The following is a 14,874-nucleotide window of genomic DNA, read 5'->3' as shown; positions in this document are numbered from 1 at the left end:
GTTAAATTGCCAAGTTCTACCTGAATGCAAATACATCGCGCGCAAATAAAGGACCACTCGGCCGGAAGCTGTTTTCCTGTGCGTTAAGCCATCCCGTTCTGGTGAATCCCGGTCTGCTAGACTGGAAGATCAAAGAAAAGGCAAAAGCTCGCGACAAAGGAATCCAACGGTGCGCTACCTTGGGACAGTGGTAAAGATTTCACCGTTTTTTTTTTTGCGCTGCACAGGGTAATAATCCTGTCTCACGTTTCGTTGGCCATCGCTGCCGGTGGGTTGGTTTCCGATTCAGAGAAGACTGATATTTCGTTCTTGTATGACGAACATTTCGAATGCCATTATTATACAGTATGAATTCGTTCGTTCTAGTTAATCACCCCAACCCGTTCGCTGGTACTGTGTGCGGAAAATCGCCGTGAGATGGAAGACTGGCTGCAAGCACTGAAAGTGGCTTCGACGAGAGAATTCTTCGAAGCTGGGCCACCCGATCAGCATGACTTCCTTTCCGGGCACCACCACTGGTAAGATTAGTATTCTTATATTGGATACACACCGATGGTATTAGAAGCTTAAATAGATTTCAATTTCGAGAAGAGTTATTTGAAATGCTTTCGTTCGATGAACGTTCGATTTGAATGTTGTATATTTTGCCATTTTCAGGTATGCTACTTCCCACGCTAGGCCCACCTACTGCAACGTTTGTCGGGAAGCTCTATCTGGAGTTACCTCGCACGGTCTGTCGTGTGAAGTGTGTAAATGCAAGGTGCACAAGCGATGCGCTGCTAAAGCGATATCCAATTGCAAATGGACTACTTTGGCCTCGGTCGGGCAGTACATCATCGAAGATAATGATGGGGTAAGTTGTTTCACTGGAAAAAAATAAATAGAAAGCAACTAGTTGTATATCATTTTTACTCTTTTGTAGAACATCGTCATGCCCCATCAATGGATGGAGGGCAATCTGCCGGTATCGGCAAAGTGCATCGTTTGTGACAGAACGTGCGGTTCCGTGATTAGGCTGCAGGATTGGCGCTGTCTTTGGTGCCGCTCAACCGTTCATACCGCATGTAGACCTCGGGCTCTGGTAGCCTGTCCACTCGGACCGGCACGGGTATCGGTGGTTCCGCCAATATCGCTCCATTCAATCGGAATCGACGATGCCTGGGACGTGTGCAAACCGCACGGTAGCTTCTCGCCGCTGCTGGTGTTCGTGAATTCCAAATCCGGTGACAACCAGGGCGTCAAGTTTCTGCGACGCTTCAAACAGCTGCTGAATCCGGCGCAGGTGTTCGATCTGATCTTGAGCGGTCCGGGACTGGGACTGCGGCTGTTCCGTCACTTTGACCCATTCCGGATACTGATTTGTTCGGGTGACGGTTCGGTCGGTTGGGTTCTCAGTGAAATCGATAAGCTAAATATGACGGTAAGATTCATTTTTTTCAGTGCTTAGTTTCCACTGCTTGAAAAAATTCGAAGTTCAATCGTAATTCTACTTCGACTCGTTCTTGCTAAACTAAATGACCATGCGACTCCACTGATTTACATTTAATGCAAGAACGATGGCTTTTAGAAGACAGTTCATAATGCGCTTTGCACCAAATTTAAAAATATTCAAATTCTAAATACGGGAAACAGCTTCTAGTCGTCTATTTCCGAGAGACCATATTTCAACTAGTTTCAAAGCAATGGCCCATAAGCTCATTTTTTAGGGAAATCAGTAACTATATAGTAAAGTAGAATAACCCTGGTTGACGCATAATCTATAAAAACTCTTTTAGCATAAAATTTTATCGCCCAGACAACCGTCAGGAAACATCACAATGAAAGCAATTCCAACGCTACGGGTTTAATGATGTTTATGTCGTGATTACGTTCAATCAAATGCAAAACACTAGCTTTTCCCGCACCATTCATGTTTATCGAGTGGAATATTTTAATGGTCTCTTTTATGTCTTTCCCATTCCGGTTCCGATCTATTTTGCCACCACCGTCGGAAACGAGTGCCGTTCTGAAAATAGAACGTTCTTAGATTAAAGCGGAATGGTCCGTTTCGGTGAAACGTACGAATGGATGCTGCCCTTTGAAATACATCCAACATGACAACGCATGAAAATAACACTTCTAATGTTGGATCACGTCAAACGTTCGGTTGTGTTATTTCATACGTCAAGTTCGTCGGCTGTATCCGTAAACCATCCAATCATTCATTGCTAATATCTCCTTCCTCCGTTCTGTTGCAGAAACAATGCCAAATAGCAGTGCTGCCACTCGGCACCGGAAACGATTTGGCTCGGGTGCTGGGCTGGGGCAGCTCCTGCGATGATGACGCACATTTACCGCAGCTGCTTGAGCGCTACGAACAGGCCAGCACCAAGATGCTGGACAGGTGAGTTATAGGTTTTCGTCCGTGTGGATCCACCCTCGGCACTCCTTGGTTATGACCTATTGTGGTATACTTTTATTTATATCGCATAAACGTTCAACAACTGGGTAGAAAGATGTAGTTTCGTGAATCGAAATGACGGCTCGTACGCCCAGTGCATCCTCAAGTGATTTCAAGGATAGCTAAGAAATGTTTGACATTTACTAGCGCTACTAAATATAAAATCCATTCATGTCGTTTGTAGCTATATAAAACCCAACTATTATTACTTGCTGACGTTGTTTCATATTTCATCAATTTGACTATGTCTTCTACCTACTATAAGACGACAATTGTACAGCTTATCTGCGAATCTGCGCTTTGTCAAAAATCAGCTGTCACGAATAAATAGAGATTCACTTTCAACCAAAACTTATTCAACCAAAAATTTGTAAAATAATTGAATAATGTTCCTCATACAATTCAAGTACAGATCCAAAAAATTTTTTCTTCCTAAAGACTACTATTACCGACGCCAAAATTCCTTGCATTTGCAAAGTAACTATAAAAAGAGGAAGAGACAGTTAGTTTTTATTTATCTTAGTGTGATGAGATCTCACCAGTCAGGTACAAAGTCTTGTTACAATTGATACAAATCTGAGAAAATTGGTCGTATGAAGTTTCCTGATAGCTAACAGCTACGAGAAAAATTAGGAGTCCCAATAAAAGAAAAAGCTAAGCAAAACTCAGATAGCTAAAAAACTACAAGGTATACAGCCCTACGGGTTGTACTAAAGGGCGACGTAGGACTATATCAGATCATCAGATCAAAGACAATGTACACTGCATTTCTGGCATATGTATGTTTATAAGAATCTGTGAGTGCCATTGTTTAAGTGAATGTTTAAAAGAGAAAAGCGAAGTATTCAGATTCAATTCTTCATTCAATCCAATGGTGGCTTTGAAAATACGTGAACGGGGGTTCATAAGTACAACGCCTGCAACCTTTGAGACATAGAAATTTCTTTTAAAGATCACTTGTGTGCATCATAAAGGTTGAAATGGTAATGAATTATCCTCCTGCCACTGCACAGTGGTCCAGCAGCGAAAATTAAGTGGAAAGTTTTTTGTGGTTCAAAATAGCTCCCTATAATGTTCAGCAAAGTTGTACAACTTTAATAGACAATTAATGCGAAATCAACGACTAAGTTCCAGTTTGGCTTGTGAACACATAATCCATAATAACTTTTTATAAGAAAGAGATAGAAGGATAATTTTTTCGACAAAGTTGTAGCTAAAGATTATATAAGTAACTTTGCCAAAGACATAGTAGGCGTATTTCTAGGCGTTTCTAACTTACATGGTGTTTTATAAAAAGACCTCTCAAAAATCACTTTTTCTCTGATTTCTTCAAATGCAATGGTTTTATTGCATCATAATGTCTTACAAAGTTGGTTATCTTATCAAAAGACATATTTTTGTAGTACATTGTATGTTGAAAACTCATACGTATAACGAGTTCTAACGTTTTTCCTGTGTTTTTTTAGTCTTTTTTGGAATAGAATATCTCAAAAAGGGGCAAACGAAAAAAATCAAACTTGGCCGTTTCTGAAAGCTTGGAGTTTTATCTCAAGCATATGTGAAAATAAAAAACTGGTTTTTTCTCCAACTCGAGTAATTTCAGTTTAATTATTTCATGTTTGACCATTTTCTACTATGTAGTATTTTCTAATATCTTCTTGAACATGTAAATAGTAAAAAAGAAATTTGTCGTACCATGACACAATTTCTTCTGATTGTCACGTAAAATACTCTTCGAACTCCGGATAAGTTAAGAGATCTGGTTTTTCGACCTTGTGCTAGTTTTCGAACCACTGCTGAAATATTCATCAAATAAGTTGTTATAACGGTAGTTTTTACAATTGTTTATTGTCAAGAAATATGGACTTCTCCCGTCATGCAATCCATACATATAAATATAAATTATAATACAAAATACAAAATAATATAAAACGCAGTGGTATTAGTGTACATGTAATTGATCTCTCAGAAATAGTCAGAAAGTTTTTTCTTAATAGTATCAGTCGACATGTTTAAGTTTAGTATGTTTCTAAAATTGTTCATTAGCTGCATACAGCGGCAGGCTGGTTCATTGCGCGCGTAGTTAGTTCGACGGTGGTTTATAGTGAAGGGCCTTGGTCTCCACAGAACTACTGTACTCTGATTAGCAGTTATCCTGGATTTCAAATAATCACTGTCGTATCGTTCTCTCTGCAAATGGAGCTCAGCACCAGCTGTTTTTGATAAATATCTATCTTACAATTTTCATTATTTTACAAATAGTCATGGAAATCTTCACTTGGATATATGCACATGAAGTTAAATTTTATATTGATATTTTTGATTCTAGTCTAAAGCAATCTTTTAAATTACTTTAGTGTCAGAAAGCTGAGATTGATGTCTTATACGTATTCAGGAACAGGAACATGACTATGATCGTAGTAAAAAAGGAGGAACATTTTCATGCAAATCCTATTAGAGTCCTGGAGTTTTTTGTCAAAAGATTTGAGGGTACCGTTACTGTTATTTCAAATTAGTATCTAAAATGTTCGTGAAAGTAATTCGGTAGTTTAGGAGATTATTTCCCATTCAATTCCATATTAGCTATATCGCCAACCGTTAATAAAATGCTAGTACACGGTGCAGATATTATTAAGGCCACGGCTCAACTCATAGGGTTATTAAGCGAAGAGGTACAGGAAACGCGAAATAAATGTATTTGTAAGTTCAGGGAATTTCACGTCAGAAAATTTAACCGGATTGCCAATTTGGAGGATGTGTTCAAACGCCTCCTGCTGTCGTCCGATCCAGTCATTGCAATACAAAATCGTTCGTATTGTACACGTACTCTGGAGCTTCCACCAAGCGCAAACCAACTATTAATATAATAAATTATTATATTACTAACAATAATAAAATATTTCGAAAACAAAACATTTATTGAATCTCTCAAATAAATGACTCCCCTTTTTGTTTTCCAAATCAACGATATACTGATATAAGGTGGTTGAAGTTCGAAAAGGATCTGTAGGTTTTTTTTCTCTTTTACCTCTTTGCCTGTTTTGATATACTTACCTGCGATTAAAAAATGACAAAACTAAAATAACAGTTAACAATATTACGTATGAAATAACCAATATTTTTTGCTTTTTTTATAGAAAATTAATTTTAAAACATTATTGATGGTAGATTGAGCATATTTGCAAAATAAGGAAAATTGATAGATAGATATTCTGGAGTTCGAAGACTATTTTACGTGACAATCAGAAGAAATTGTGTCAAGATACAACAAATTTCTTTTTTACTATTGACATGTTGACTTTAATAGTCTTCAAGAAGATATTGGAAAATACTGCATAGTAGAAAACGGTCAAACATGAAATAATTAAATTGAAATTACTCGAGTTAGAGAAAAAACCAGTTTTTTATTTTCACATATGCTTGAGATAAAACTCCAAGCTTTCAGAAACGGCCAAGTTTGATTTTTTTCGTTTGCCCCTTTTTGAGATATTCTATTCCAAAAAAGACTAAAAAAACATAGGAAAAACGTTAGAACTCGTTATACGTATGAGTTTTCAACATACAATGTTCTACAAAAATATGTCTTTTGATAAGATAACCAACTTTGTAAAACATTATGATGCAATAAAACCACTGCATTTGAAGAAATCAGCGAAAAAGTGATTTTTGAGAGATCTTGTTGTAAAACACCCTGTAAGTTAGAAACGCCTAAAAATACGCCTAGTATGTCTTTGGCAAAGTTACTTATATAATCTTTAGCTACAACTTTGTCGAAAAAATTTTTGCTCTCTATCTCTTTCTTATAAAAAGTTATTATGGATTATGTGTTTACAAGCCAAACTGGAACTTAGTCGTTGATTTCACATTAATTGTCTTTTAGAGTTGAACAACTTTGCTGAACATTATAGGGAGCTATTATAAAACGCTTAGCCGCAAAAGTAAGTTTCCACTTAACTTTCGTTTCTGGACCACTGTGCACTGGGGTGAGGGGTCTCAAAGCATCATAAAATAAATAAATTCAAAAGAAATTCATGCCTCCAAAAAACCCCACCCGCCAAATTTGGAGCCATTTGCTTGATTAGTTCTCGAGTTATGAGGAAATTTGTATTTCATTTGTATGGGATCCCCCCTTCATAGAAGAAGAAGAGGTCTTTGTACTCCATAGAAAAACATCTTATCTCCAAAACCCCCCACAAGCCAATTTTGGTTCCTTTTTCTCGAATAGTCCTCGAGTTATGAGGAAATTTGAATATTATTTGTATGCTCCCTCCTCCCCTCCTAAAGAGGGGGGGTCTCAATTTACCATAGAAAAAAATCTTGCCTTCTGAAACCCCTACATTCCAAATTTGGCTCCGTTTGCTTGCTTAGTTCTAGAGTTTTGAGGAAATTTGTATTTCATTTGTACGGGAGCCCCCCTCTTACGCCCCCCTTAGAAGTGCTTTCTTATCCCTCTAAAATATTGCTGGTCATTTTATCTATCCAACGACATATAAATTGTTCAGTTTCGTTCAGTAGTTTACTAGCATTTGAAATCTTTCATTCAAACGTTACACTTCTATTTTCGTTTTCACAAAGTGTTACCCAGTCCCAGTATAGTAAACAAACACGTCAAAAAATTTAGACTCAATTCAATCAAATTGATCTGACATTAAGAAAAAGATGCATGAGAGTAGGGGCCAAGACACAACCACGGCTAACGCGTAGGAAGTTTAAGAGGTTTGATACGAACTTAAAGTTGACAAATGTGAAACGTGCTAAGTGAATATCAACGAATTATACTTTCAACTAGAGCTTACATACTTAAGTTTAAAACAGACTAATTTAACTCAAATCATTTACCTTTTACTTTGATTACTAAGCGTGAACGTGTGGTGATGGAATCGTGCCCAGCACGCACGACATCTTGTGACATACTGTACCATACATGTCTCTTCCAATAGCGCTTGAATTAAATCCAGATTAATCTCTTCAGTAATCCAATAATGAGGTGAGATCAGATAATGCCCGAAATCGTTCTTTAGAAGAATGAAATTTCCTAAATTCGATTCAATCCACTCCTGTGTATACTTTAACTGATGAGATGAAACAGAATTCAATTTCGAAATGGCGGGGTAGTAAGTGGCTTTTCAAAACATTGAAAATGTAGAACACCGTATTTAACTTTACGCCTTGTTCAAAGAGCAATGAAAATCTTACCTTACGGGAAAAACTCCAAACCAATTTATGGCAATTATTGGACAACTATTTTTTTCTTTGGCGACCCACATCAAATTGCATCACAAAAAAAAAACCCGAATTAATCCACCTAGCGGTGTGACTTAGCCTTTCTACTGCCGCAATAATTATTTTTTAATTTCTCTTGAACATCTATAATTAACTTGAATATATTTTTAAATATTCGTTTCTTATTTTTCAAAGTCCTTACCAAAAAAGATAATATCTGAATTTGATAAAAATATAACTGAGTAGAGCATTAAATATGAAAAACGAAAAAGAAAAACTGGATTTTTTCTTAGTTGGCGCTCTTTCAGTTAATTAGTTTTGCATGAAAATCAAAACTTGAGCTTTTTTCAATAAACTTTAATGAAAAAATTATTAGCTTGATCGTTTTGTTTATACGATATTGCCCGTTAGATGTTTTAGGAAACGATTAGATCAATGAAACAAAAGCGGCGCCATAAACATGCTGATATCAACTAAATGAATCTGTAGAATGAACCGAAAATAGCGGTGTTGCAAGTTACCTAGTAAACTTGGGTTACTTGCAACACTTTTCTGATTTTGCGTTTCTTATGATTTTCAATTTGATTTCAAGCCGTGATTGTCTATTTTTAGATATTTTGAGTGTATTTGTAGTAAAACTAGGGATACTGTAGGTATGTTTTGTTTCTCAATTTCGTCTATCGCTTTTTTAAAGATATTCGGTGAAAATGCAGCATGCCGACGAACTCGAAATTCTCGTTGCAAGGCACTTGGAATTTTTCACAATTTTAATTTTTCTGGAGATCTGCAGCAGACGAAATAACATCATATAGATGCAAACCTGTTTAGTACATACTGTCTATTACGATAATTTTTTCTGTTGGGAAGAATAAATGCTTAATGCGAGAAATGAAGATTCAGGCAAACTGAAAATTCTTGATATTAGGCCAAAAATATAGACTTAGCGAAGGTGAGAGTCGAACTCACAGCTCCCAATCTCTAGTTGAGCGTGTTGTTTAACCAATTACACCACTAAGCCGTCTATACTCTGTGGTCTTATATCAAGGTTTTGTTATGACGCTTGCCTGATTCTATCATTCATTCGCACATTTATCCAGCGCGAATATATTTTTGTTGACTGTATGTGTTGTGACCGCACAGATTGATAGACATATAGCTATTCGGTTTGCGCTTAGCAACGATAGTCGATAACCGTTCGAGCCAGCGGTTACATGTAGTGTGAGGATCCACTACGTATTGTTTCTTTTTTTCTCTTTTCAACGACGTATAGCAGTCGGCTTTTTACTTTTTCTGTTGGGAAGAATAAATGCTTAATGCGAGAAATGAAGATTCAGGCAAACTGAAAATTCTTGATATTAGGCCAAAAATATAGACTTAGCGAAGGTGAGAGTCGAACTCACAGCTCCCAATCTCTAGTTGAGCGTGTTGTTTAACCAATTACACCACTAAGCCGTCTATACTCTGTGGTCTTATATCAAGGTTTTGTTATGACGCTTGCCTGATTCTATCATTCATTCGCACATTTATCCAGCGCGAATATATTTTTGTTGACTGTATGTGTTGTGACCGCACAGATTGATAGACATATAGCTATTCGGTTTGCGCTTAGCAACGATAGTCGATAACCGTTCGAGCCAGCGGTTACATGTAGTGTGAGGATCCACTACGTATTGTTTCTTTTTTTCTCTTTTCAACGACGTATAGCAGTCGGCTTTTTACTTTTTCTGTTGGGAAGAATAAATGCTTAATGCGAGAAATGAAGATTCAGGCAAACTGAAAATTCTTGATATTAGGCCAAAAATATAGACTTAGCGAAGGTGAGAGTCGAACTCACAGCTCCCAATCTCTAGTTGAGCGTGTTGTTTAACCAATTACACCACTAAGCCGTCTATACTCTGTGGTCTTATATCAAGGTTTTGTTATGACGCTTGCCTGATTCTATCATTCATTCGCACATTTATCCAGCGCGAATATATTACGATAATAATCTATTTTAGAAGTGCTGCAAGCCGCGCCATATTGGAATTAATAATACGAATTCATCGTTTCTTCTCCAAGTTCAAAATAGAAACAAAGCTCAAAGTTGCCATTTGTTAGCTTATATCATGTACTAATTGTGTACAGGAACCAAACGATAAAAAATAATTGCATGTAAATGAACTGATGTCACTTTGCATATCCATTTTTCCTGCTCTGAAAGGGAAATTACTTTTCAATCGTATAAAAACAAGCAAAACAATGATATAATGGATTAAACTTAACTAAAGAATATGTAAACGTCCCTTCCTTAAACCGGCATTGAATACAAATGGTTATGTTAACAAACAAATGCGTCAGAGCTGTCAAAAGCGCGACGCGCAGAAGTGTTGCAAGTAACCCCGGTGTTCCAAGAATCCCCGGATGACGGTAACCTTTGCTTCCTCTTTTTCATATAAAATTTCTAAGCTCTAGCATCTATTGTTTGGAAAAGCATCTATTGATGCGCAAAACTTGTTTGCAATTGGTATAAAATTTATACCAATTTGGGAAAATCAACTCATTAGCATTTTCAATCCTTTACACCACTATACCTGCATGGTTAAATCAAATACTTTTCTTCGCTCTTTGACGTCCTATATTAGGACTGGGTAGCACTTTGTGAAAACGAAAATAGCAGTGTAACGTTTGAATGAAAGATTTCAAATACTAATAACTACTAAACTACTGAATGAAACTGAACAATTTATGTGTTGTTGGATAGATAAAATGATGAGCAATTTTATGAAGGAGGTAAGACAGCAATTCTATGGAGGGCGTAAAAGACGGGGCTCCTATACAAATGAAACACAAATTTCCTCAAAACTCAAGAAATAAACAAGCAAATGGAAATAAACATACATATGCTAGAAATGCAGTTTACATTAGTCTTTGATCTAATGATCTGATATAGTCCTACGTCACCCTTTCGTACAACCCTTAGGGCTGTATAACTTGTAGTTTTGCTTTGCTCGTCTGATTGCGAGTAACAGCAAGTAAATAAAATTACAATTGAAATGTTTCTCACTCTTCTTGTATTTCTATGCAAATTTTGCATTTGCAAATCGCATATGCATACTACACATACATACATACATACATACATACACGCATGCATGCAAACATACACATGCATAACACATACATTGAATACAATCGACCCTTAATTAATTTATTTAGATTTTATACATTTTAACGGTTTAATATATGGTGCTTAAGTGTTAAAGTTTGAATAACTTTTGAGTAAATCGTCCGAATTTCAGTAACTTGGTTTCGTTTGATAGATCTCAAAAGCAACTTTCAAATAATAATAAATTGTAGGATGTTTCCCTTTGATTTCATGCTTAAATGCAACAAAAAACTGTTTTAAATACATTTTTCCACATTTCTTTATGTAACTTTCAAACCACAACTCCATTCGCCATGAAATCTGGAAAATGAGGTTTTGAAAGACTTTCATATGCAATCAATTTTGTTCAAATCGGTTGAGTTACCTATGAGATAATAAAGTTCCATATTTTTCGTATTTTATACATAACTTTTGAACTAAAAGTCCGATCAGTATGAAATTCGACAGCGACCTATGGGCACCTAGATCTTTCATTTGACACTAAGAACATTAAAATCGGTCCAGCCATCTCCGAGAGAAGTGAGTGAGATTGAAAGCATTACACACACACACACACACACACACACACACACACACACACACACACACACACACACACACACACACACACACACACACACACACACACACACACACACACACACACACACACACACACACACACACACACACACACACACACACACACACACACACACACACACACACACACACACACACACACACACACACACACACACACACACACACACACACACACACACACACACACACACACACACACACACACACACACACACACACACACACACACACACACACACACACACACACACACACACACACACACACACACACACACACACACACACACACACACACACACACACACACACACACACACACACACACACACACACACACACACACACACACACACACACACACACACACACACACACACACACACACACACACACACACACACACACACACACACACACACACACACACACACACACACACACACACACACACACACACACACACACACACACACACACACACACACACACACACACACACACACACACACACACACACACACACACACACACACACACACACACACACACACACACACACACACACACACACACACACACACACACACACACACACACACACACACACACACACACACACACACACACACACACACACACACACACACACACACACACACACACACACACATACAGGAAATGCTCAGTTTTCGAAAATGAGTCGAATGGTATATGACATTCGCCCCACTAGGCTTTCTTTAGATTTTCGGTTTTTCGAGTGATTCCTATACCTTTATACTATATTTTCGTATAGTAGAAAGGCAATATATTTTCATATAGTAGAGAGGCAAAAACGCTATAGAAAATTACCTATTGGGTATTTTGTCTTGAAAATCTGGGTAGAAGTAATTTTGAGTGTATTGTTTATACTGTATTTTTATCGTTGTCAGTTTTTAGAAAATTAGAAAAAAAGGCGTCACCCGAAAAGCAACATGTCGAATTGAGCTTGAAAAATCCTCATGGCTCTCATCGGAACATCGGATAACAACTCAGAATCGTGCAGTCAATGGTCGAAAAAGCAAAAATTCAAGACAAAAATCAATATTTCGAAAACTATTTGCTCAACAGATTTCATGTATTCAGAAGATTTCGTTTATAAAAAGAGACCTATCTATTGGTATAATTAGTCACTAGGGTGGTTCACTTTTGCTCGTTATGAAAATTTAAACTTTTTATACGGTAGTGACTTTTGCGGTTTATGAAGTTCTGCCCCGGAGGCACCCAAAACCTAACTTTCGAATAGGACTTTAAACTGTTTCAAGTTTAATCGAAAATGCTGTTCAGTGGCGGGATTTAGTGGGATGGACGAAGAAACAAATGCCGGTGAGGTCGTTTCATAACTTCACTCGTTTATCTATTTGATTTTCCTGCATTCAGATATTTTATTATTTCTAAATTTTATTATTTTTAAAATGATGCCAGGTAGACGGAATTTTCCAATTTTCAGAGAGCGAAAAAAAGGCGTTATAACCTTGACCTATTGCAGCCAGACTATGGTTAATACCATAAGTTCATCCCCGAGGGTCCGGAGTATCACTTAACCTTTATTAGCAAAGATACTCCCAACGACTACAATTTGTAATCTGTAAATTAATCAATATCTTCAAGGGAAGCGTTTGGTACGGGAGGTCCACGCTTTCTTCCTTCCCCTTGATTTCAATGAGTTGAATGGAATTAAGTATCATTTTTAATTCCACTTAATTCTTTGGAATTCTCTCTGCGGTACATGCTGCGCAGTTGGCCTGGCCGTTGACAAGAAAAATGACCGATTTAAGCAATCGGCATTTTCCAGGATGCCTTCAAGTATTGGCTGCGTTAGTGTGAGATAAGATAAGATAAGATTATGAAAATTTAAACTTTTTATTCTTGCAATATTTCTCTTCTTTACAAAACATGTGGACTGTATTTATTTCCCTGAAGATAAAACAAACTACGTCTGTTCTTACAGGTTGTAAAACAAAAACTACTTTATTTTTTCTTTTTTACACGTTAAACGCATTTAAGTTAAGTAGTGTTTTTCCTCACCTTGGTACACTGAAAGAATAAGCTACATCCTCCCACCTTGAGTAGCACTCAATTACATTTAGATTTCAGTATTGTTATCAGATATTCTTTTAAAAGCACTAACATATCCCTTTGAACAGCAACTGGTTTGTCCGTCCATTTACTTCTTCGTTGTAGTTCTGTCAAGTATTCCTTAGACAATCGTCGATAGAAATCCTGTTTTCTCTTTTGACGTAGGACTACGTCTTACGGCAAGTTTTGAGATAGGGTGTGATTCCAAAAAATTGAAAAATGCGAGCGCCACGAAAAATGAAAGGTTTTGAGCGCTAATAGCTCAGCGGTTTTCCTATCGATTGAAAATAATGAACCTATGTTTTACCAGAATTCTTGCTTTGTGATTGGTTGGAAGATTCTTTACGATGATCTAAACCTATACCAATTTGATATCTGTGCTTGGGAAGTAAATCAAAACAAGTGACAAAGTTTCCTCATTTCAACACGATTTCTAAACACCGCGGTTAAACCTAGACCATTTTGATGTCCTTGCTTGGGAAGTAAGCCAGAAAGAGTGACAAAGCCCCCTCGTATCAAGAAAATTTCTTACGAACGCGATTAAACCTAGTCCAACTTCATGTCTGTGTTAGGGAAGTGTGCCAGAAAAAATGACACAAGTTCATTGTCCCAACAGATCGCAAATTCTTTACTGCGAGACGATTAAACCTCGGCGAATTTCATATCTGTGTTGGAAAAATGTACTACAGCTGTAGTGTTCGGTTATAATGCGGCTCTGTATGAATACTAATATTTCATTAGAAGTGTAGTGAAAAGATGTGCTGTTGATAAAATAGGATTGAATTAGTAAAATCCCTTCAACGTGGGTAACCATGGGTAATAAAAACAATCTTTAATTTCAGTAAGGTAGCGGGAAAGCAATAGTTTGTGTTCTTGATTTTGTTAAATTGTTTTCAAATGTACAATCTTTTGAGAATTGAACATATGCAATGTTACCACTTTAATAAATGTTACATACAACGCATGTAGCATGTATGTATGTTGCATATAGCATGTATACATGAAGAATCGAATGATTACAAGCAAACATGCTACTATCACTACAAAGACACTTACGTAGTCCTGCGTCACCTATATATGCGGTCGTGTCTTGTACACAACCCCTCTGATTTTTTAATAGGTTGATGTTCTCCTTTATTCCTTCGTACAGCGGCTCTGCCACTGCAGTTAATTCATGGCCGATAAGAAAATGGGCTGGACTAAGTGCACGATAATCAAGAGGATCCACAGATTGCTGACATAAAGGACGTGAGTTCAACACGGCTTCGATTTGAATCAACAGAGTATTCATTTCTTCGTATGTAAGATAGGACTGCTTTAAAACTCCGTAAAGATGATATTCCGCGCTCTTCACGCCTGCCTCC

The 14,874-nt window shown here is 37.2% G+C and overlaps 1 protein-coding gene across 1 annotated transcript in view; it reads left to right on the top strand.

The window, feature by feature from the left end:
* The first annotated feature begins 402 nt into the window (after positions 1 to 402).
* LOC128739652 (diacylglycerol kinase eta) overlaps positions 403 to 14,874 on the top strand; it is a 33,366-nt gene continuing 18,894 nt past the window's right edge. Inside the window, exons 1-4 of the mRNA XM_053835147.1 lie at positions 403 to 518; positions 658 to 853; positions 923 to 1,420; positions 2,238 to 2,383. Coding sequence (XP_053691122.1) covers positions 418 to 518; positions 658 to 853; positions 923 to 1,420; positions 2,238 to 2,383 — 941 coding nt within the window. The 5' untranslated portion in view covers positions 403 to 417. The remainder of the gene's footprint in view (positions 519 to 657; positions 854 to 922; positions 1,421 to 2,237; positions 2,384 to 14,874) is intronic.

Source organism: Sabethes cyaneus, chromosome 3 (assembly GCF_943734655.1).
Source record: "Sabethes cyaneus chromosome 3, idSabCyanKW18_F2, whole genome shotgun sequence".
NCBI lineage: Eukaryota > Metazoa > Arthropoda > Insecta > Diptera > Culicidae > Sabethes > Sabethes cyaneus.
This window is presented reverse-complemented; position numbering and strand designations above follow the sequence as displayed.